The 24677-nt window shown below is 36.8% G+C and overlaps 1 protein-coding gene across 16 annotated transcripts in view; it reads right to left on the bottom strand.

The window, feature by feature from the left end:
* The window catches only part of LOC121316843 (dystonin-like), a 184373-nt gene that overhangs the window by 52345 nt on the left and 107351 nt on the right, over positions 1–24677 (bottom strand). For 15 of the 16 annotated variants that reach the window (XM_041252095.1, XM_041252101.1, XM_041252099.1 and 12 more), the window contains 17 exons: positions 16750–16902; positions 15869–16102; positions 15152–15433; positions 14078–14623; positions 9924–10100; positions 8867–8990; positions 8139–8347; positions 7240–7557; positions 6613–6779; positions 6240–6396; positions 5393–5519; positions 4890–4940; positions 4252–4487; positions 3226–3355; positions 2277–2476; positions 1355–1850; positions 1–154 (listed from right to left, as the gene is read on the bottom strand). The exon at positions 1–154 is cut by the window's left edge and continues 1315 nt beyond it. In XM_041252095.1, coding sequence (XP_041108029.1) covers positions 1–154; positions 1355–1850; positions 2277–2476; positions 3226–3355; positions 4252–4487; positions 4890–4940; positions 5393–5519; positions 6240–6396; positions 6613–6779; positions 7240–7557; positions 8139–8347; positions 8867–8990; positions 9924–10100; positions 14078–14623; positions 15152–15433; positions 15869–16102; positions 16750–16902 — 3761 coding nt within the window. Of the gene's footprint in view, positions 155–1354; positions 1851–2276; positions 2477–3225; positions 3356–4251; positions 4488–4889; positions 4941–5392; positions 5520–6239; positions 6397–6612; positions 6780–7239; positions 7558–8138; positions 8348–8866; positions 8991–9923; positions 10101–14077; positions 14624–15151; positions 15434–15868; positions 16103–16749; positions 16903–17819; positions 18054–18167; positions 18318–18483; positions 18700–18940; positions 19091–19365; positions 23968–24677 lie in introns of all 16 variants that reach the window. The other variant, XM_041252112.1, reaches the window with a different exon arrangement.

Genomic DNA, 24677 nt, shown 5'->3' with positions numbered 1-24677 from the left:
ATGTTCTGTTGCAGAGTTTCAAGTTTAGCAGATATGAGGGGTGTCCTTGAGTGCTCCTGCCTTTTTCCATCCAACCAACCATGGAAATCTTTGGACGTCTGATGGAACTGCTGAGAGCTGGCGAACGCAGAATTAAGCTGCTGTATCCTGTTTCCTAAACAAACAAATTAAATTTAAAGGATAAATATATTCAAGACTGTTTAAGGATATGACACAAGCACATATGCTGAAATTATAAATAAGCACATTCACTTCCTATATCTGATTCACCTACCAAATTTGTCATTATCTAATTTCAAAGGGGTCATTTTTGAAAAACATTTCAGTGAATAGCATAGCCATGCAATTTGTAAAGTGTAATATATTTATATTTAGGGAGTCAGATGTTCCATTGTAGGGAAATCATCCGTTCAGGTTACTACTTTAATAAAGAAGCTACTATTGAACTTATGACGTGTTCAGCATCTTGTAAAACAAATGTCATTCTGTACCTGGGAATAATCTCTATTTCATTAAAGAGTAAAACTAGCCGCCATATAAATCTTATATTCATGTTTATTTAAAAACAGAACTGTTTATTTGTAATCATGGTTAAAAAAATCATCAAACTATAATACAATTAAACTGTATATTTTACAACAATGAGCATGCAAAGATGATAAATTAATTCTGTTTGGTCCTGCCTTGATGCGTAAACAATCCCAGCAGGGAATGAAGAAAATTATTACACTATGTAACACAATTTTTGTTCCTGGGTAGTAAGTGTTATTTCCTAATTGCTTATGCCTCAAAAGTATAGAAAATGGCTATTATTCCCCACAAACTTTGGTTTTGTGACCAGGACAGTGATATTTCAAAATATCACTATTTCCAATGGTAAAATGGGCAAATGTGTGTCTTTTCGTTCACATAAAGTCAGAAAAAAACAACATATGAATCCAAATTAACATGTATTTATACTAAAGTAATACAAAGATGACTACAAAAGATTTAGAAGTGAGTAGTTTTTCGAGATTTACAATTATACTGTATTTACTAAATCTTTTGTAGTCATTTTTGTATTACTTTAGTATAAATACATGTTAATTTGGATTCATATGTTTTTTTTATTCTGACTTCATGTGAACGAAAAGACACACATTTGCCCATTTTCCCATTGGAAATAGTGATATTTTGAAATATCACTGTCCTGGTCACAAAACCAAAGTTTGTGGGGAATAATAGCCATTTTCTATACTTTTGAGGCATAAGCAATTAGGAAATAACACTTACTACCCAGGAACAATAAAATTTTTTTTTTTTGTTACACAGTGTTATTCAAACCTTGTGACTCTGCCAAATAAGAGAAACCAACCTGTTCTTTCTTCAAGGTCTTTAAATGGCTTTTTGACACTTTCCAGCTGTCTGCTAAGATCTGCTTTCAGGTATTCTTCACAAACTAAAGCTGACAGCTCTTTGCACAGAACATCAGCCTCCTCAATGCTCTTCTTTTCTTCCCCAAGCTTGGTGCAGATTTCGTTGGCCGTTTCCAGCTGTTGTTTAACAGCATCAGGCTGGGTGCTCAGAGAAGACTGGCTGTTTAGTTTACTGTTCAAGACATCCACATTTTCTGAAACCTTTTTGAGCAGGTTCTGGAATTCGTTTGTTTTGACAATGGCCTGGTCGATTCGCTCTGACCTGCCGCTCAGCTGTCCTGTCAGGTTTTCCCATTTCTCCGCAACAGCGGCCAGTTGATCCCTCAAGAGCTTGCACGATGGAGGAAGATCTCCTGGTCTCTCCAAGATGCCCTGTGCTGATTTGTTCAGTTGATTGTATTGTGACTTGCGTGTGTCAAATTCATTTTGCAGAATCTTTAAAGGAAATAATGGCGACACCATTAAAAACAAACAAAAAAAAATAATTCTCTTTAATTTTGAATGTCCAATTAAGTTTTCTCACTGCAGCAATTCCCCACAACTGCTCAGGATAACTGAAGGGTAGTAGGCATCCTCCAATCTCACTGCCAAGCCAATTGCCTCTTTATACCCAGTGGATGCTGGAGAACTACTGTACCGGCCTCTGGAGGACAAAGGCCAGCCTGCAAGTTCTGCTTAAGCTCAAAGGCGCCTGGTCAATAGACACAAACCAGGGAGCAGAAACTAGCTATCTATTAAGACCATTTTATTCATTAGCTGGTCGTTCCACTGTACATATAAACAACTTTCAAAAATATATCTTCCAGTTACAAAGGACAATCTGTCCGAGATAAGGGCTCTCTGAAGCAGTACGGACCTTACCTGAACTTGTTGCTTTTGTGCATTTAACATGTTTGGATCTATTGAGAGAGGGCCCAGTACACTCATCATTAGCTCCTTCTCTGCAAGCCATTGTTTCAGTTGAGCCTCAGCTGTCTGGAACTGAGTAAGATTCTTGGATGACTCCTCCAGCTTCTGCTTTCTCATATCCATTGAGCTATTTATGTCTTTCCATGTGGAATCTATATGGAAATATAACAAGGGAGCACATTAGTCACCAGAACACACTACAGAAACTGTGATCACTAATCTATAGCCTATTAACAGATACAACTTTACATTTGGAATAAAATATCTGTTATTCAGAGTAAAAAGCTTTTTACATGTTGTACCTGCACCTCAATTTTTAATTTTTTTATTTTTAGAAAATGTGATTTTTTTTTTTTTTTTTAGCAAACCTTGTTCTGGCTTAGTAAACTACCAATGCATAATTGAAATACAAATATTTTAAAAGATAAAAACTAAAGGGTTTTTGGTTGCTTCCTGAAATTGCAACCAAACATTTATACATTTATACAGTACATCGCATAGATAATTGAGTTTCAACCCATTAAAAACAAAACAAAAAAAGCAGCCTGATTTTACATTTCCACACTAACACTAAAAATCATTCATCGAAGATCAAATTTTTTTTTTTTTAAATTAAAAAGAACATTTATATTCTTATCTCTGTATGTAGACAGAAGTGTAAAAAAGTCAGGGTTTAACTATATACTGGTAACCATCTGAGAAAGGTCAGAACTATACTACATAGAGACAATCTTACAAGTTATTGACGTTACTGGATTCAGAACTAATATTTCTGTATCCCACTGTATGGGTTCTATGAACTGGTAATCTCTGAAAGCCTTCTGTAACAATCCTCTATTATAAAAGAACCTGCTGAATAGAAGTGAGTTTTCTAAAGATCTGAGAAGACACAACACAATACCTATCTGATCCAACATCTGCTTCCATTTTACAGCTTCGGGAGAGTCTGGGTGCTTCTCAAGCAGGTCCAACAGCTTTTCTTTCAACTGCTGGAGTTTGCCTTGCTTTTGTTTCAACTCTGCTTCAAACGTCTACAATAATGAACAGAAGAGTTTAATCAAGAAAAGTCTAATTTGACAAATGCTAATACTCTTTGAAGACTGCTCTGTGAACAGACATAAAGTCAGTGTGGGAAAAAAAAAAAACAACAGCATAATTGGGGAGGCACCAAACTTTTATCTGCACCACAGATTTATTTTCTATTCATTACATAAAAGGTTGTACAAAATGCATATGTTTTTGCTTGAAGCCGACTCTTGGACCTGTCTCAGGTACTTTAAGATAGGGTAATATTATTTCACTTTGAAGCATTAACAAGCAAGGTTTGGTACTTTGCAGTTCATCATAGTTACTGTTATTGGAAGAAAACAGCCAAGGAAATACTACTTGCTACTTTACAGAAGTGAACGTGGTGTGGAATTATGCATGGAAATTGTGTTTCACAATGATGTTTGAACTTAAATAGTCATGCATATCCACACATATTAATATTCATGTACAGTGTAGGCCATGGTTTGTACCATTTAACAAGACAAATCTAAAACTACCAAACAAATGCTACGTTTTAATTAAAGGACACATATTTTAAGAAACATTTGTAAGTGATTAAAGGCTTTTTACTGCAAAATATTTTCTTTTTGAAGCTTTTTTTTTTTTTTTTTTTTGCTTTTGTCTGGAGAACTAGCTTTTTAACTTAAAAGGGCCTTTGAGCTGGTGGGTCTCACATGCAATTAGTTTTCTGTTCACTGATTATTAAACATTTCCTCAAAATGTGGAAATGTGGAAACAAAATTGTGTCAGAAGCTTTTCTCTCAGTATCTCCAATTTTACAGTTTTGAATTGACAGCAACACTATGCAATAATACACTCTGTGAAATTACAGTACCTCTGTGGTTCTAAAACAAAATGCAAATGCTTGTTTGTATACCTTTTGTTGTTCCATCTGTGTTTTCATGGATTCAGTCTCAGTGGGTACAGCATCCCAAGACGCTGTGGTTTTATTTATATCATCAAACCATTGCATCAGTGAGTTTGCTTCATGTTCCACTTCTTGCAGCTTGACAAGCATACCATCTAGTTCACCGGCTTTCTCCTTCAGAAGAACTCCCACATTTTCATAGCCATGGTTGATATATGACGTATTTTGTTGGACAACGGTCAGCTCTGAGGACAATTAAATATATGGGAATTTCAGTAACATACATATCATCTGCTAACGATATACAAAAATCACTCCTAAATATTTATTTTAACAGAAGTAAGTATGTCTGGTCTGTATCTTAACTGACATGCCTTACCTCTATTTAATAAGGAATTATCCAGGTCTAAAATTTGGATCAAAGTCAAGTGAAGATCATACATCAAACTTGTGTCAATTATAATAACTGCAATTTCTTCTTCTTCTTCTTGTTTATTATTATTATTGTTATTAATTTACCAATTATCAGCATCAACATTTCTAATAACTCTGCAAAATGACACAAATCCAGTAAAACAACAATGCTCTGCTTCCCCTCTGTCATCACCGTATTGTGGAAAAAGACATTTAGCATTTATTTTTGTTACCTTTGTTGGTTAGGTAGGCATGAGTTTCAGCACCGTTTACCACTGTTGTGCCTAAAATAAGGATAATTGTTTAGTTCACACACACACACACACACACGAATAGGAGATATTGAGCCTTTTTCACAAAACTCATGAGCCAATTAAAGAAAAAAGAGAAAATGTTCCAGTCTGTTGATAGCTTTAACAGTAGCCTACAACATTTTTGTAAATATGAAACTTGAATACATTACTTTTCCAGTACTTATCATACTGTATTCTATCAGTCTAAGATCCTGTTCACACTACTGTGCTGGCCCAGGGCCTCCATATAAACCCTGTTTACATTGAAGGCGCCTTTGCGCGTTCACATATGTGATTGAAAAGCCGGCCTAAAATGTGTTTTTTTTTTTTTTTGGGGGGGGGGGGGGGGGGGGGATTGGGACTCCAATAAATTAAAGATAATGAAGAGCATGTAAGGGATGTTCACGTGTTTTGGTGAGAGACCACATGAAATCCAGATGTACCTGGTTTTACTGTTGTCTTTGTTTTCGCAGGGGATGTCAGGACACTTATTAAGTTACAAAGTGCAGATCCTTTGTTGTTAATCTCTTGAAGCACAGAAACCTTGGATGACCATTCCTCCAATAAGGCCTAGAAAACATACATACATTTGTACCCAAGTACTCTTCAATCACTCTTTATGCAGTAAAACAATAATGGCAGTTAATCTAGTATATGTTGTTGCCACAGTACGTACAGTACCATGTGTTTCATAAGTCCCAGGACAGGGTACTCAGGGAAGCCCATATGCTTAGCCACCATCTCAACACCTTATCACGCGGGCATTCGTTACAGTTGAGGAGTTCAAGTCTGCCACCCAAAAATGTATTTTGGCTTATTGTGCATTACTCTAATTTGCCAGGCTGCAGAAGGCACACTGAACTTCTGAACAAATACACCACTGTGGAACTTATGAAACACTGTGTGGAGAAAAACGAAGTCAAGTATTTGTCTTATTTCATGAAATAACTTTTGGAATTTGTATGGTATGCCTGGGAGCATACCAAACCTCTTTGACAGCATGCAGGGTGGTTTTGGAGCAGTACCATTTTTGGGCAATAGCAACCTTCCCCCACAGTTGAGCAAGACCTAAGAGGCTTAGAAGCCGGTTCACACATTCTAATTGTGCATAAGATTGTAGGGGGTGGAGGTAAGGTCTGAGTTAACTATATAGAAATCTATCTAAGAACATCAGAAGGAACAAAGGGGTAAATTAACACAGAAGAGTTTCATTTTGAAATGCTTTTCAGCATCTTAAAGGAAAGACTAGTCATAAGCAGAAATTCCTAAAGAACTCTGTACTCCTCTGACCTTCACTTTCTGTAGATGTTTCTCGTGGTCTTCCACACTGCAAGCTGGTTTCACAAGAGGGATCTTCTCCGTCAACTCATCCAGCCATTTTCTGAAAGACTTAACGGCACTCTTGAATTCTGCCAACTGTCCTTGACAAGAAGAAACTTCTTCTTCCCTGCAAGTTAAAAAGCAGATCACCTTGACACAGTCCCTTAAGTATACCACAGTGCTGGTCAGTGATTCATTCTGCTTTCTATGCTATATCACAATTTTTCAAAAGGAACTGGATTATCAACTATGATAGAAACACAGTTTACACAAAATTACCAGTGCTGTACAGTCATAAACAGCTCATAAATGATGTTATAATGCAATATACTTGCATCCTTACTTCTCCTTAACTGTGTCCTCAAACTCTTTAAATTTCTTTGAAAGATTGTCCACTTTTTCAAGAATGTGGACATTGCTTCCCTCAGGGCTAGCCTCTGCAAGTTCCTTAGACAGATTCTGTAGAAGTTCAACATCCTTTGCATGGTCTGATAACTCCACATTTGTGTCCTGCCACATTACAAACAACAGATAACATTGTAACATTAGCATGCTATGCAAATAATTAAGATAAGGCAAACAGGCAAAAGCATAAAGCATTGCAGAAAGTTAATTGACAGTAATTTTGGATTATGTTGCATGCAGTTAGACCACTATCATATTAGAACTGTAACTTTAAACTCCACTGGTTCAGCCTTATTTTCCTGGGGATGAAAATGAACAACTGTGACACACACTATATTTCAAGAATGGTTTTGAAATTGGGTAGAAACCTGAATTAACTGATCAGCTAGAAACACTGTTCATTGTAAATATGGGAATTGTAAGCTTATGTGAGTTTTTATAAATTAGATCCTTTAGTCACCCCTATATAACCCCCAAGTAAAACAATTCCTTAGCATACCATGTTTAGCATTATAAATAAATACAAATCTCAATCAATCAATTAATCAATCAAAAAAGGTCACACCTGTATTAACTGTGAAAGTTCACTGACATTCTTTCCAGGCCCATCTGTCTCAGACAGGGCCTGAGATCTTTTGCCCACAAACTGCTGGACTTTCTGTGAGGTCTTTTCAAACAGCTCCACTTTGTCCTTCAGCTCTTCTAGTTTGGTGATCTTCTCTTTGTGTTTCTCACAGGCATCAGTGAAGCGTTTCGACAGGGTGTCCATTTTTGCTTTCAGAGAGGAAGCTGTGGAAGGGTCTGCTGTCTCTATAAACTTTTTCACCTTCTCTTTCATGGCAGCGATACTGCTCTGGCGAATTGAAATGTCTTGCTCCAATACCTTAAAGAAGAAAAGACCAAGGGAACCAAGGGTTAGGAGCTGATATTTAGAAATATCAATTCTTATCAATGTGCAAGGGAGATGTGGAATTTACGCTGGTTACTTTAATTTTCAATAGCACATTCTTGGTAAAAAACAACAAGTTCTGTTGGGACCTTATGTTTGGCTTTGATTTGGGGGATGGTTAATAAAGACACATTCAGTATGTTAACAACCCTGTCATAAACATAACAGTGTTTAATATGAACTGGCAGAGCATGACTCCATAGTGTTTAAATTGTAAGGTGATAAAATATCACAACTCAACTAATGTAGTGTTCACATTGACATCAAAGAAATCCTACAGCCTTGAAATTTGCAGGCCAGTTTTCATTGTAATCCCAGGCCATGCAATTGTAACAGAGGTACTTGTCCATTTACAGCCACTTAAGAATGTTCTATGTATTCAGACGGTGTATCAAGGCTACTTCAACTATTGATCTCACTAACACAACCCCCTTGTACATTTAAGTGTGAGTGAGGCATTAACATACTAATGAAGTAATCAAAATTATTTTTGCTAGAACAAAACATCTACTCACAGCCCTTTTACTGAGCATGTCTTGGATTGCAGTCGAGTTCAAAGGCACTTGATTTTTTTCTCCAAGGCTCTTCTCAACTCCTTCCATCCAGTCCAACATTTCATCCAACCCATCCTGCACACTCAGGGACCGTGTCAAAGTGATCTGCAGCTTCTCATTTCGATCACTTACCGACTTGGAAAGGTTATCATACCTCTCTACGATATCATCTGGAAAAGGATTACAAAATCATAATGTTTTATGTATTTCTTTAATATATCTGTATATTTGAAACCAGTTGGGACCTTTACTAGACCATTTGACCAAGACATTTAAAGTGAATGCACACAGCAACTACTTGACTTCTACAAGACACATTTTTATTGCATGATCCCAAAAGCTGAGAACCTAAAAAAAAAAAAAGAGTATCCTGGATATATAACCTGCTATAAAATCCCTAAAAGTAGCCGTACGAATATAAAGTAGGAAATCTCAATTCTGCGTTTAGAAAGATAATCTTGTACCATACTATTATTACTGTTACAGATAACTTAAACTGTGGATGTTTTGTTTCATTACCAGTTTTGTATTCATATTAACATGCATATACTGTATGTGGACAACACTTAAGAGTAAAAAAATAAAAAAATCAGACTAATCAGTATTGATAGAGTCACAAACAACAAATGCCCTCTTTTTTAAAAGCTGAAAGAATAGGAAGACGACGAGCTCTGTTTCTTAGAACATACCCACTGTTTCTTGGATTTTATCTTGATTTCTTAACAAGTCCCCCTCTGTGGCAATGAGAGCGGCAGCTGTTTTCCGCAACTTCTCCACAGCACCTTGACGTCCTGACATCTGTCCCTGAAGAGCCTACAGGTAAATGGCATTATTTTATCATCCTAGGGATATTCACATGTTGAGTGTTTTTCTTCTAAACGTTTAGATTAAATAGTATGGTCCGTATTTTCAAAAGATCTTTAATTAACTTCAATAAAATTTAATTATGAGATTCAGTTATTTGGTTCTAATTTTGTACAAATATTATTCAGTAGATTTTGTGGTTTCACAGCGATAAAGGTACGCACACATTTTATTCTGTTACTTGAAGGAGTTAATCAAAGACTGAAGTATTCACTTTGAAAATACACGTTTGTCTTGTTTGTAAAAAATGTAGATAATGCTATTATGACTGAAGTAATATTACTGGCTAAAATACTATACTGGTTAAAATATCACTCACCAAGTGGATAAGTACACAAATACTTTAAAACATGATTTTAAAAAAATAAAGTTCACCTGAAAATAACTGCATTTGCTACATCACTGTCAATAACTAATTCACCTTTTTTTCTGTACAGCTTAATTCCCATTATGTTTCACAGGCTCTCAGTTAAGTAACTACACAGTGAAATACAGGGAATTTATTTGTGGGTAATAACAATTTTATACAAATTAAGCAAAATAGCCAATAAAACCGTGTGAAAGAATAAGTTTAGCCAGACATTGAAGTAGCCAAGATAATTAAAGCACCATTTTGCTACTTAAGGATTTGTTGTTTAAATATTTAGACACAGTGTGTAAAAGCTAGGAAATAGCTACATTTTTGTCAAGGAGAAGCCAGTCTCTGACTGATTAAATCTAATAAAATAAGTTTGCTTTTAAGCTTACTTGGTTTCTAACCCAAATTCTTTACATTTTGAATTACCTACATCACAACTGGGCACCCTTAGACAATATAACAAGCCATAGTTTTTACATTATACTTTATTGAAACACATTGCATGAATTAAGGATATTGCTTGCCTTGGTTTCCTCAAGCTGCTTTTGAAGATTTTTAGGGTCAGCAGCAATTGGTTCTGCCAGCTGTTTATTTGCAAAATCTTCAGATTCTTCTAACCATGATCCAAGGCCAGTGGAGGCATCTTCATACTGTTTGTATTTCTCTACCACATCTTTGAGGTTGTCACCCAGTTGGTTACACTGAAACATTAAAACAGGACATTGTGACATCATAACCAGTGGATGTACAGTGATACCAAACAAAGAAATGCAAATTAACATTTAAGAAAACCAAACCAAAAATGGCATCAATATAACAATAATGACTCACAATAATCAATAAAACTTTAAGTTGCTTGTGTAGGTATAGGTATGGTTGTCAATTGGGCATTTAACCGGTCTGGATGTTTTTTGTACTGCCTTGCTGGCTGAGGGTGGAAAGATTTAACCCTTTAAGGACAGTGATCATGTAAACACGATCATAACGTAGTGTCTTTCTGGGCCTGTGATCGGGTAAACACCACAAAAAAAAAAACGCACTTCAATTTATTGACTTACTAGGCTACAATACTTTGTGTTACAGGTTGGAAATGCCTATCATTGAATAGTTTCCATTACTGCTTATAAAGATCCTGAGAATAAACATGTATTATGGTATTGCAGCGACATAAGGAATATTCTGTGCATATGTTTAGAAATTGATAAGCACACAATATAAATATTTCCACTCTAAAGAATTTCATTTTAAGATGGCAAGGAGATTAGATCACTGTTGGCAGACATACTGGCGTCTGATTCTAGTGAATTAGAATTTATACAATATAGCCTATAGGTGTTCTTAGTATTATTTATTTTTTAAATAAATGCTCAGTTCTAAACCATGTGTTGAGTGTGAGGCGCTAAATTCACAAAATCACTCAGGTGAAAGAATGTCTTGTATTTTGCCCGTATTTAAAAAAATAAAATAAAAAAATCTACAAAACTTTCAGGGAGTGTTGTAGGGTCGTTTAGGTAACAGAATAAAATGTGTTTGTACATTTATCTCTATGAAACCCAAACCTCCACTGAATAATAATGTAAAACAATGAAAAAAAATATTTTATATATATATATAAAGAGTTTGTTTTTAATTACTGGAGTGGAAAATAAAGTAAAAAGGACTGTAAAAAGTACGTTATACAGTTCCTTCTGACAAAACCCGATAGCCAATAAACACCGGAAAACACTGGAAAAACTGTGGAAATGTTTAATCAATTCACGTTGACCTTACCCCTTTCCCATTAAAAAATAAAACCTACTACAATAATAATAATAATAATAATAAATTATACAAAACTGTATAAAAAAGCAGATTTTGCCAGTGCTTGCTAGTCTATTAACCATCTTTAAATTTAATTAAATTTATTATTAAGGTTTTCACACGTGCAATACTGTCCAACAAATACTACATGATACTGTGATCATTGCACTGTGTCATGTTAATGAACCATAGCTAAGTTTTAAAACAAATGCCTATTGTTAAAGTGTACTGCAGTTAGTAATCCTTTCCAATTACTGATATCTTAAAACTGAAGGGCTATATAACAACAATAAATACTGTGACTCATTTTTAGAAGGCCTTCTTTGTTGTTCTCCAAGTTGCTGTAGTGACATTGTAGATGCTATACCTAGTTACTGTAAAAGATATACTGTTTTAGCAGACACATTTCATTAAGTAAAAATATATCTGAATGTTCTTGAAATTAAAAGTAGAAATACAAAACTGACATTTGTCTTTGTGAACATGCTAAGTGATAAATCCTAAGGTAGCAAATCTGCAAATTTAATACGAGCCAAAATTTCCTGTTATACGGTACATTAGTTTCTTAAAGGATTTCCACTATCTTATTAGAAATGTACTGTTTAGCACTGATCGGTACATTCTACTGTGCCCCTAGCATTTGAATAATGCTTTACATTACATTGTTCTGCGTGTGATTAAATACATAAGCTTTACAGTAAAATGTGGGTTACTTATGATAATATAATGGTAATTAAACCACATATAAATGCGTGTGTGTATGTGTAAACACTGCATATGTAGCGCTAGCCATTAGTAACATTGAAAAACCCAAACCAAATCTCAGTAGATTTTGACTGATTTTGTCTTTTTTTTTAATGAAATTTGCCATGACCTAAACAGGCTTTTCAAGGTTCAGAAATTATTTGTAAAAAAAAAGAAAATAAAAATACCACGTAGACAGGATCGTCGCTTTAGAAACTGTATTGATTTACTACAGCGTTACTCATTACCACAGCTACTTGTCTCAGGTAAGATTAGTCTCTAGACCACCATGATATAGCTACTATTTTTCTGGCTTTCAAGTTTGATTGCTAAAAATATCAGGAGAACAATACAGTGTATACTGCATGATTATTGATTTGTACTGAGAGCTGGTGGTATTGTGTTAAACTGTATTACAGTATACTGCAGTTTTGCTAGAGCTAGGCTGACTGAGAAATATGTCCGGATTTGATCTGTGGAAAAGATGGAAACCCCATATTAGATCAAACATTGCCAAAGTGAAAATACAAACCCTAGAGCTTCCCCGTAGCTTGGAAGTTGGAAGCTATTCACAGTATTTCCATATTGTCCCAGTTTAAGGACATCAGAATTCGGTCACCTTATTTAGTCTTAGTCAAATACAGCCAAAAAACATCTGGTCCCAGGGAAGCATCCCACTGAAAAAGGGCTGGTCCTTAAAGGGTTAATGTGCTGGGTGTTTTGTTTTTTTTCACTTGGGACAGTTAAGCATATATACATATATGCAACAGCAGATACTGATTGTTGGTATGTATCAATGAAAATGACACAGGCACGTTCCAAGCTAAAATGAGCTTTGTCTACACATTACTGGGGTTGAATCTCTTGTATTACTGCACACGCAAGCAAGGCCGAATTAATGCATACACAAACTAAGCACTTGTCTAGGGCCCAAAATCATGGGGGGGGGGGGCTCAAAATGAAAGCTTTTTTTTTTTTTTTTTTTAAACCGATACAGAATTGCAAGCAAACTGGAAGAACTTCACCCACTGATATTTCAGCCAAGGCAGTGCATCTCACTTGTGTTTACACAAAATCAAACTGGCTGACCCAGAACTTACTGTCTAGTTCACTTTCGCGCGGCGACACAAGTACATTCCAGGTCAGTCAGTTTGACTTTGCTTGAGTACAGCAAACAATGTCTCTTTCATGGGCAGCAAAGCAAAAACACAAGAAACGGGAAGAAGAAGAATGTAAGCGACAAAGGGGGGGGGGGCGTTAGAAATATTTTTACAATTAGGATTTGACATAGGCTTCAGGTTTTTACAAATTTATTTTGAAATGTATTTCGCACACCGCCTTCAACTGAACTGTTTCTGGCTGATAAGCGGTCCTTGAAAATGTCATCATAATTAAATAACTGTAAGTGACCGCTTCTGATCAAAGCCATTTATAATAGCTTAAAAACAAAAAATATACCTTTTGCAAATTGGTGGAGCTTGAGTTAAGCTAATATATATATATATATATATATAATCGGATAATAAATAAATAATAATATATAAATAATCGGATATTTGTTGTTTTTCATATAAGAAGATAGGGGCCCAGAAGTGTATGTTTGCCTAGGGCCCCTTGATGGGTTAGTCTGGCCCTACACACAAGCTGTGTCAACAATGTGTCGATAACCGTGGAGAATATACACTTAAATTATTAGAAAAATACAAACATTACAGCTGTGTCAGTCAATAACTGACAACTCTACCCAAATATACTGTCTGACTGCTAACAATCCTAGTCATGTTGACTTAAAATTAGAGAGTAAAGAGTCTGAGGGTCATTAATATAACTGCAAAATGACCATTAGAATTGGGTGAACCAAAGTATCTCACTAATAGAGTAACCTCCCATTGTGTTGTTGCTATGGAAACAGACCCCGATTAGCACTAGCCTTGGACTACTTTACCTAAAATAACATTAGCTGGTCCAAGATTAATAGTGATAGCCATGGTCTATGAAACTAGTTTATATTTAAATTAGATATTAAAGTTCCAAATTTGACTACAGATGTCAATATATTACTATGATATGGTGTAAAATGTTTTCACCACATTGTACCTGTGCAGCAAATATTTTGGTAACATTGGAAAATTACCTGGGAGTGAAGAGCTTTGTAGCGATTTGCTGCAGAGTCCAGTTTGTCTTGCACTACAGTACAGACTCCAGATGTATCTACGTCCAGTTCTGAGTCAATGCTAGTATCTGCTTTGCTGAATGATTTGGTCGCATCCAACACCCTTTGTCCAGAGATTGTGATGAACCTCAGATCTCCTTTGTGAGAGATCACATCTTCCGAAAAGCTTCTCTGCCTTTGAAGCTTGCCGTTCAGAACACCCAGGTCGGATGCTCCAGTCTTTAGGTCTGTGATCTCACCCTCAGACTGCTGCAGCCAGTTTTCAAATTCACTGCAATCGGTTTCGAATTTCTGAAGTTCTTCTTGTACCGCGTGGATCTGCTTCATTTTGTGCTCTGCCTTGGACAAAGTGGTTTCATAGCAATCCTTCAGCTCCTGGAGGTTTCTCTGCAGCTTCTCCTTCTCTTCTGGAGAAAGCATGTGGCCCTGTTTCTCAAGCAGAGCCTGGGCAGACTGAGTAGCAATGATAAAGTCTGGTTGCTGGGACAAGATTTCCTGATGATGAGCCTGTTTAATTAATGAAAACATTTTAAGTTTGGTCATTTTTCCAAAATGTATGGTCAATCACTTAAGTGGCTTGAGACATTTAAGTCACAGCTTTAATGTCCATTTCCTTTACTTTTTATTAACAATCTTGAGGCTTAGAACAGACTAATGTGCAGTCTAAGTACAATCACTGGACATGAGAAACTTCAAATACATTTTTTCTAGGGTCCAAATAAGTGGGACATACTGTATTTGATGGCGTAAATGACATGATATTTCAGAGATAGTGAGGCAGAGTTGTATGTCAATATTGTTTCACCTTGCATCTTAGTAGTTACATGGATGCTAGATAGCTAACAAATATCACACACACACACACACAGACACACACACACACACTTAGGATTTTATGTTTTGGGAGTTTCCAGACCGGTAGAAAATCATTACAATTTCAAAAGATTGTATTGCATCCATGGGGCTAGGATGCAAAATTAAACATTAAAAGATGAGTATTATTAACAAACAATACACAAATTAAACAACCTGTACCTTGACTTTTCCATACTGCTTATTTAAATCTAATCCTTCTGTGGCTTTCCCTTTTCCATCCACAACAGTGCCGGTCTGGACCTGCTGCAGGTTTCCATTTGCTTCATCCTCCTCTACAATCATCGACGTGCCTGTGCTTTCCAGAGGAAGGTTCCCATTCTGTTTGGCCATCTCCTGCTCTAGATTTCCTTCCATGTCTTTTTCCTTTCCAACGTTAGACAACCAGCCCAAGAGTCCTTCAATTTTGATCTTGCTCTCTTCCAGCTGCTCTACTGCTGCCACCTACAGGACAAAAACAACTACTGTTAGTTTCTACATTATGTGGACGGTAGTTAGCACAGAAAGTATAGTGGACTGACTGTGAAATCTACACTATATGGCCTTCTAGTCTTCATGTTTTATTTATTTTTTTATTATTATCTCTTTAAAGACTTTACAGAAAGAAGAATTAATTAAACAGTTCTAGTTTAACAACAATAACAAAATGGGCATAAATATACATATTAGTATATCAGATAAGTCTGCTGATCTGAGCAGAATTATCTGTCCTACACTACAATAGGGCCTGCAGTTGTGTGGAGTTTCCTAGGCCTGAATACAAGGTTACAGAACTGCCCTGTGCTATAATAAATGGATTATATAAAGCCAGTGTAAGACAAGGAAATTCTAACTTGTGCATGGTACTAGGGAGGTGATAGATTTGTAAGGTTTTCCAACCTTTTCAGTTTCTTGCTTGATAGCTGTTGTCATCGCCTTGTCCAGGTCTTTCCTTGACTCCTCGGCCCGCTGATTGAGCAGTTTTGATTTGCTGTTCACTTCCTCCAGTTTTCTCTCAATCAAGGCTATTTGCTCTGGCTGCAACTTGTCTCTGTTCTCTTCCAAGAACTTCTTAGTACTTCTCACTATCTCTGTTAAGGCACTGTCTCCAGCCTGTACGTCTCTTTGCAAGGCCTTAACAAAAGGGGAACAAATATGTGTGTCAATAGTAATAGTTGCACACAGAACTGTTGCATTCAGACTGTAGAAAATATGTTATATCTGAGATGGAAGCTCTATGAGCTTCAATCAGCCAGACAACTACCACAGAACTGTCTGGATGTCAATATGATATTCGGTCAAAAATAATCCCTCCTTATATGGCAGCATTTAAAACCAGACCTGCCTTTGTTATCTGTTGTCAGGTGGTCAGTAGTGTGGTATGCATGTCACACGCAGTTTGAGGTTGTTTTAAAACGACAGGTCTCCCTAACATTATTTACTACCAAGCACTGTTGCAAGCTACTGTTAGTGTAACTTGCAATTACCGATGCACTTCTTATCAAATGGCTGTGCAGTGTCATTCTTTAAATTATATAGTTTTATGGATGACGGTTGTTTTAAAGTAGCGATATTCTGTTTTTTCAGAAGAGCTACTGCAATGCTACTTCATTTTTTTACAGCAGCAACATGTGAAGACACTTAAACTACTGGTGTTTGAAACTAACTTATTGTTTGATTCATCAGGCATTGAGGCGGCTTGTAACAGTTTTGGTTGGTTGCTTTAATTGTTCTTATCAGGCATATTTTTCAGAGTAGCCTACATTTCCAGCCATTCTTACCTGATGCTCTGTCTGAAACTGCTGTAGGTCACCCAGACTATCTCCACTAATGGTAGTTTGCTGGTGGCCAATAAGCCTGTTCTCTGTCTGCGTCAAGTGGTCATACAACTCTTGCAGTTTTTCTGTGTACTCCTTTTGCTTTTCCGCAATATTCTAGAATGAGAATAATGCATTTTAACTCCAAACGCTCTCAAAGTTTACCACATTCATTCATTCAAAACCTACAATTTCACAGAGGTATGCTGTAAACATGATAGCAACCGAACTGAATAAGAACAAAACGTTAAAGCAATCTTAACATTCTCACAACTTTGTTAGTGGGACAGTAACATCACTGTTATTAAACAGCTGGCGTCATGCACACTGAAGAAGTGTTTTGCTTTGGTGGTCCAGTGGAGTTAGCATTCAGACATGCTGGGTCTTGATGCCTGAAAGAAGTAAAGGGGACCAGAACAAACAGGTCAGTTTTTAAATATTATTTTTTCTGCAAGTCATCAACAAAAGCACAACTATGTATGTCGTATTTTGTTTAAAATAAATAAATAAATCATGCAGGGTTGTTGACAAACACAGCATGTGAGTTTATTGTGAAATACAGATCAGAATACAACTTTGAATCCCTTAACCTCCAACCTCAATGTGCTTAATCTCCAAAGTTTCTGCACATCAACTTTTTAACAGGATAGTGATACAATGGTATTCTGAGGTATCCTGAAGATAAGGGGTTAAACATTCTGAGTTAAACACTTTAAGGAATGTATTGAGAAATATTTTTTATGGATTGTTTTTTGAAGAGTGTTTATAATTCAACACTGCTTTGAAAAACTGAACTTCCAACCCTAAGTTAACAAAAGGTTTCATTAATCAATACAGTCCTTGTGGTAACTTTCCTTAAAACGAGTTATTGGAAATAGGGCCCACTGTATTGTTAGTTTGCACTGTTTTACTTTATGGTGAATGCATTCTTTTGTTATGTTTGATTTCCCATTTTTAACTAAAGGCAGTTTCTTTTATATTGCTTGCATTCAAGGTGACAATACTTTAACAGCAAATGTCATCAAAAACCAAACCTTCTGAGTACTCAAGTCTTGTCTTATTTCTAGATGAAGCATCAGATTGTCTCGTTGTGTCAAAACCATTTCCATGAGTTCTTTGAAAGACTTCTGAGCAGTGTTAAGAGACTTCAGCAGCAGCTTGCTTTGCGAGGGAGCAAGATCTTGGGCATGTTCAGCTATGAAGTACTGAACATCAAATGCTGTTGATTCCAGCTGATTTTTTGTGATAGACAGGGTTTTTTCTAAGTCCTGCAGGTATGGAGGAAGAGCATGAGATGTATCATTTTTGCATAATAAAAACTATGGAAATTATCTCAAATATGAAAACCCAAACACAAGTTTAGTTGAATTCATGATGGTTACCTTGTTTTGCTGAATTCTGAGCTTCACAGTTTCCAGATCATCTGTGTTCATGATATCAAGGTTTGCAATGCTTCCAGTATTTTCTTCAATACAAACTGAAAGCTGTTGAACCCTTTCAAGCAGCTCTTGGTTTGTATCTGCTAATTTAGACTAAGAAAGGAAAAATATCAATATGTTACAAAGTTAATATCGGTGATCATGACTGCCAGGCTATCAACATTATTGACTGTCAGGTTGTCTTCATTTGACTGATAAAACAAAAAGCTGCAATGACCAGTTTGTTTACCAGAGACATTTAAAATAACAAAATACTTGCCTTTTCCAAGTAAACAGCATCTGTTACAAAATGTCTTCTTTCTGCGGACATTTTGCAAGCATCAGAGAAAGCGAGCTGCAAATCTTTAGAAACCATTTCCAGATCGCTGCGTATTTGCGTGGGAACACATTCATTAGCAGACTCTAATAACTGATCCGCTGTCTTCAGATCTTTAGTTAGAATGCCAGCCAGTGCAGAAAGCTGTGATTCTAGCGACTAAAAACAAAGAAGTGTACGCTTAACAAGCATGTTACCAGCAAATATATTTTAAATGAAAACATGCAAGCTTTGTGAAGATTCTAATAAAATATGCCATGTAAATGCAGCCCTTATCAGACATACTGTGATTCCATCTAATATGTGCTAGAAGTGTGGGTTCCTATTTTACGTTTGTTTGGGTTTAAGTGTGGAGTTACTGCTTTTTCTGCCGTTATTTATTAGAAACTAGAAAACCAACCTCTGATTCTTTAAGCTGAATTGTTAATGTTTCCAAGTTGTTGCCAAGCGGTTCTAGACTGTCCAGTTCATTTTTCAGGTCTTCGAGTACATCTGAATGATCCTGTAGCTTCCCAATGCATTCCAAATAATGCTGTGTAGTACTGTGTGACTGTTGGAAAGTTTAAAAGAAAAAACAATAAGCGTTATAATTGTTTACATTTACTGTAAAAAACTTTAAGTCTATTTTCTAGGTATTTTTAGGATGTCTTAAAAAGGTGGGAGTGACTTGTACACCGGTATAGCCTATAGGCTTTTTCCTGAAATTGTTGTCTCAAAAAGGGGAGTGGGGTGACTTATACATCAGTGCGACTTATACACTGGTTTTTACGATATTTATCTCTATATGAATACACAAAGATGCTTTTTTTTTTGCAATGTACTTACTTTAGGCTCTCCTTTAGTTTCAGTTGTATTCATGGGGCTCTGCTCATCTTCACACTCATCAGCAGGGATTTGTTTGACTTTTTGCTTACAAAGTGCTTTGATAGTTTCTGGTAGGTTACAGAACATATCATCATTTACAGCTGCATTTATAAATGCAGCATCCTGCATGTTTCTATCTCCTTTAGCACTTCCAGGAGTTTGGTTCCTTTCACATTCTTTATTTCTTCGAAGAATATCACTGAGCTTGCCAGCCAACTCTTTGAACATTGCTGGATCATCATTTAGAGATGTAGTCAGTAGGACCTGCTGTAGCTGTGATTGGAACAGTTCTGCAGCAGGAGCAGGATTTGTTTCATGCATTTTCTCTTTCAAGGTCAAGTTCTTCTTTATCCCAAGCTGTTCATTGGCCTTAGACTGGAGGGCCTCTTGTTTTAATAAATCAATAAGAAGATCAGGGCTTTGGCTGTAAATGTGACTTAATTGCAGTTCTTTCTCCTCAACACTTGAACCTGCATCCTCCTCAGTACCTTTGCTGGACTCCTGAATGTTTATTATAATTTTGAGGATATCCTCAACTACCTGAGATTCAGCTTTTTGTAAGACTTTTGCATTAGTATCCTCCACTGTCATTTTTACCAATCCCTGCAAACTTGACCTTAGTTTACTACACACATCAGAGGTCTGCACACTTCCAGATGCAGAGCTGTCTGTAATGCTACTGATGTCAGATTGGACTGCCAGTTTACCAACAGAATCTGTAAGTTGACTGGATAAATCCACATTAGTATCCTTGTTTTTACTCCCTGTGCAATCATACAATTCATCATCTATAACAGCTCTGATGTGAACCGAGTCATTACTATCTCTCAAAATTGTTTTTTCAGCCGAATCAGACAACTGATCCATTGCATCAACTTGAATCTGACTGCTCATATCCCTGCTTATCTCGAAACCATCTTGATTTCTCATGTTAAAAGCTTGTATTTCTGTAACATTTTCCACCTGTGCTTCAGTGTAGGCCTCTGTCATACTTGTACTGATTTCTAAATTCTCACTATTATCTTGTACTTTGTATTTTATTTGAGTACTAGGTGGTGCATTAACAAGATCATTGGAAGCATTTGAAGTGCTTTCATGACCTCTCTCTGTAAAACTAGCTATCTCTGTTTGGCAAAATCCTGTATTAACAGATTCATTGACATTAAGATCGCAATTTATGCTGTGCGCTGGGGTATCCATGAAGTTCTCTTCTTCATACTTTTGCTTTTTGATCAATGAACCCGAATCATTAGCGTGTGATGTGGACATTTCAGTTTCTAGTTTAATACCGTCTACTCTTTCTTTCAGGTAACCTGCAAGACTCTGTGAACCACATGAAGGGGAGGCCTCTTCTGTTTCTCTGGATATATTTTTAAATGTGTTTGGTTCAGAAGACAGGGAAGACCTATCTGATTCATTGCCTTCCTGGATGCAATTTTGGATAATGTTTGAATCCAAACCTACACCAGTCCCTTTCAACTGCACACTCTGCCCTGTGTATATAGCCTCTTTGCATGTTTTTAAATCTAGGCATCTTTTTCCAGACTGCATTGAACTGCCATTGATAAGAACAGCATGCTCACTAAACTTCTCTCCATCCGCAGATTCAGCTGGTTCTTGTGATACCTCATGTGAACAGATCTCAAATGTTTCTGATGCAGTGTTTTTGCAGATATTCTTTTCTAGAGCTTCAGTAAGAGAGAAGGATTGTTTGAATTGAAGATCCTGCACATCACTGAGTTCCATCTGCAGGCCCATCTGTTTCAGTTTTATTGAATCATCTGCTTCTTTTCCAGTAATTGTTTCGTCCATGTATGTAAGCCCTTCACCAAGCTGCTCATCTATAAGCCCAAGTTTGGATGCCAAAGTCACCGACACCTGTTTTCCTTGCTCAAGATCTACAATTCCACCAGACAAGACCTGACCTTCCAACAGCCTCTGTGCTGTGCTATCATTTAAAAGACCAAGTCTTGCTGCTTCTGGAACAATATGCAAATCATTGTTTTGTGGGTCCATTATGGCATAGACAGCCTTCTCAGAGTTTAGGACTTTTTCTAAAACATCATCATCAACCAGACTGTGTTGTATAGCATCACTGACGGGAATTGTTTCTCCAGTTTTTGATTCATAAAACCTGCCGAGTAGGCCCACATGTCTTGGTATCAGTCCTCTTGCCACAGCCTCCTGAAGTGTTAAGGTTTTGCCTGTTTGTTCCTCTTTGATTCCTCCATCCTGGAACTGCAAAGCTGACACATTTAATATGATATCCTTGCCAACAAGTCCCTTTTCTAAGGCGGTATCAAAATCGTATCGCTCACCAGTAGCATAATCCAAACTGCTGCCTACTTCCAACTGAACTTTGAGAAGTTTTGCAGCATTATGTTGCTCTAACTTTCCCTTCTCAACAGCAGTCGAAAGCAACAGGTTCTCTTCTTTTTCGTTCATCAATCCTTTAATAAATGTCTTCCCCGAGAATTCCAAGTCAGCTTTTGGAGATTTTTCTGATACCTGATCATTTAAGTCACTGGACAAACTTTCACCTGCAAGCGAGTTACATTCAGTGTCTTTATAAGGGTTACATTCTCTAATGGGAGGTAGCACATCAACATCCTCATCGAATACTGTTTCTTTAGTATCACATGTCATTGCTGTTTCTTTGGGTGTGTGTGGTCCATCTAAACCAGTTTCAAGCATGCATTTCTGACTGCCAAGATGTTGTCCTTCAACATTTACATCTGTGATTAGGTTATAGTTTTGGGTCTGCAACTGTACTTGTGATTGATCTTTGGCTACAGAAGATAAAACAGCTACAGACCTATCAGCACATCCAGAATAATGAGTTTGTTTTGCAACACTGTATTCACAGCAGTTTACTATGTTCCACACTTCTGAACTGTCTATGTGTGTCTCATTGCCATTGCGCTTATGGCTTTCTGTTTCTTCAGAAAAGCAATCCTGTAAACTTGAAACTAATTGTTCCTGCACCTGTCTTGGAAAATGCTTGTTCGGCATGGTATTTTGTTCTTTTTCAATTCTACTTTCATGTGTGCCTACAGATTGTTCACATACATGGTTTTCTACAGCCTCAGTACAATCATGTTTGTCTAGACTGATGCTAGATTGTTTGAGATATTTTTCAGAACTCTGTGTAAAACATTTGGTCATTTTATCTAACTCTCTGTTGTATATCAATAGCCTCTGTCCTGATGTGGGATCCATACAACTATTTGTCATTAAATAGGATATCAATAGTTGTTTGGCTTCTGATGAAGATGGTAAATTTGTATTTTTCAGTTTAGATATTTCTTGATTCTGTTGTGATTCATGAGGACTAACTAGCTGAAGTTCACACGAAGAAACCCAAGTTGCAATCTTTTCATCGAAATCATCTATACCAGGAATGGTATCAGGTATCACTATAGAATTCAAAACACCTGCAATATTGCTGTCTATTATCTCGGACTTGGTTGCATTTTCAATGCTTACTACCTCAGAGCTCTCTGGAATATACAGTGCTGCTATTTTTTGTCTGTTACTTAGCAATTTATAAGCAAGTTCATTTGTAATCACCTCATGCTGTGTGGAAGTTGATAGAGTGAAGATTTCACCCGAATGAGGCCAGATAAGACCCATAAAAGCCTTTTGTTTTTCCAGGATTAAAAGAGCACTGCTGGATGTTATTAAATTACACTGAACAGCTTCATCCACACTTAATCTTTCACCTGAGCGAGGATTGACGATTCCACCATTTTGGGCCTGATAGCTCAATAGTCCACAGGCAGTATCTTGATCAATCAGGCCTTCTTGCACTGCTTCCTCCACGTTTAGCTTGCAATTTGTTGTAGGATCCGTAATACCTCCTGCAAATAGCTGAGCTCCCAGCAGTCTGAACATGGTTTCCCGATCAATAAGGCCTTCATGAACAGCCCGCAATATGCTGACCTCTCTACCAGATTTTAAAGCTATTTTACCATCTTCTCCTTTCTTCACTGGCAACAATCTCAGACCTGTCTCTTCATGAACCAAACTCCTCTGCACAAGCTGTATTAGTGAAACCTTTTCTGCTGTATTTGGGTCAATCAAGTATTTGCATGTATCCTCTCTTTCTAGAATCTTCCGGAACAATGGTGGTGGAATTAGCCCACTTTGGAAAGCCTTGTCTAGGTTTATAATGTCACCTGTACACGTGACTCTTAAACCCCCTGTTGCCAGTTGCATTTCAATCATCCTAATGGCTAGTTGTTCTGAGATAATTCCATCTCTCAAAGCAGCAATCACTGGAAGAGGTTCAGAAGCATACTTGGCACTCAGAATACACCTATTAGCTTCATTAATTTCCTGTAAATGCATGCAACTCTGTTTGTCAACCAGACCATGCTTGAAAGCATCGTCTACATCCAAACACATGCTGAATTCTGGTAAGATGAGTCCAGATGTAATCAACTGAGCTTCAAGTAAATTGATTCCAGTAGTGTAGTCAATCAGGCCTTTCTGCATAGAGCGACAAACTGAAAAGACAGCTCCAGTTTCCAGGTCTATAAGGCCTTCAATGGTTTGATAATCCTATGAAAGATGAAACAATGGAATACTTCAATAAAGGGTCACACTCATTAAAAAAAAATAAAAAAATGTTCTTGACATCAAATGGAAGTTACACATAAAACTATGTACTTACCAATAGGACAAGCATGTGAATGTTAGCAGTTCATATGCACAAGTGAAATCTGTGTCAGTGTTTCAACAGCAAGAAGAGGGGGGCACAAGAAAAGCTTGCATGCATCTGTGAATGGAAAACCTTTCTTCCATAGTATATAAAACAGAGTTAGTTAGAGGCAGAATACATTAAGAGCATTATTTTAGTTCTGTGAAAACCTGTGAAGATAAAACCATCATGCTCCATTTGACTGTGAAAAGTTAGAATGTGGGTATTAGAAGTTCATGCTATGCATGTTTACAGCATACTCTGTTCATACACACACACACACATTCTGAAAAGGGAATAACCCCACAACTGTACCAAACACGCATGTACAAAATGTACACTTAAGACTTGTTATTAAAAACACTCATCTAAAATTATACTAATAAACAATTCTATTTAAATGCATCTAAAGTTGCCCAACAGGGCATGACATTTATCATTTTACTAACATTAGCTAGGCTGCTGCCCCACCTTCCCTTAAATATGACCAGCAACTCATGCATTAAACCAGACATGAAAAAAAACAGAAAAACATGTTAGTCATTTTTCATGCAATTTGGTCACCTTACAT

Source organism: Polyodon spathula, chromosome 6 (assembly GCF_017654505.1).
Source record: "Polyodon spathula isolate WHYD16114869_AA chromosome 6, ASM1765450v1, whole genome shotgun sequence".
Lineage (NCBI taxonomy): Eukaryota > Metazoa > Chordata > Actinopteri > Acipenseriformes > Polyodontidae > Polyodon > Polyodon spathula.
This window is presented reverse-complemented; position numbering and strand designations above follow the sequence as displayed.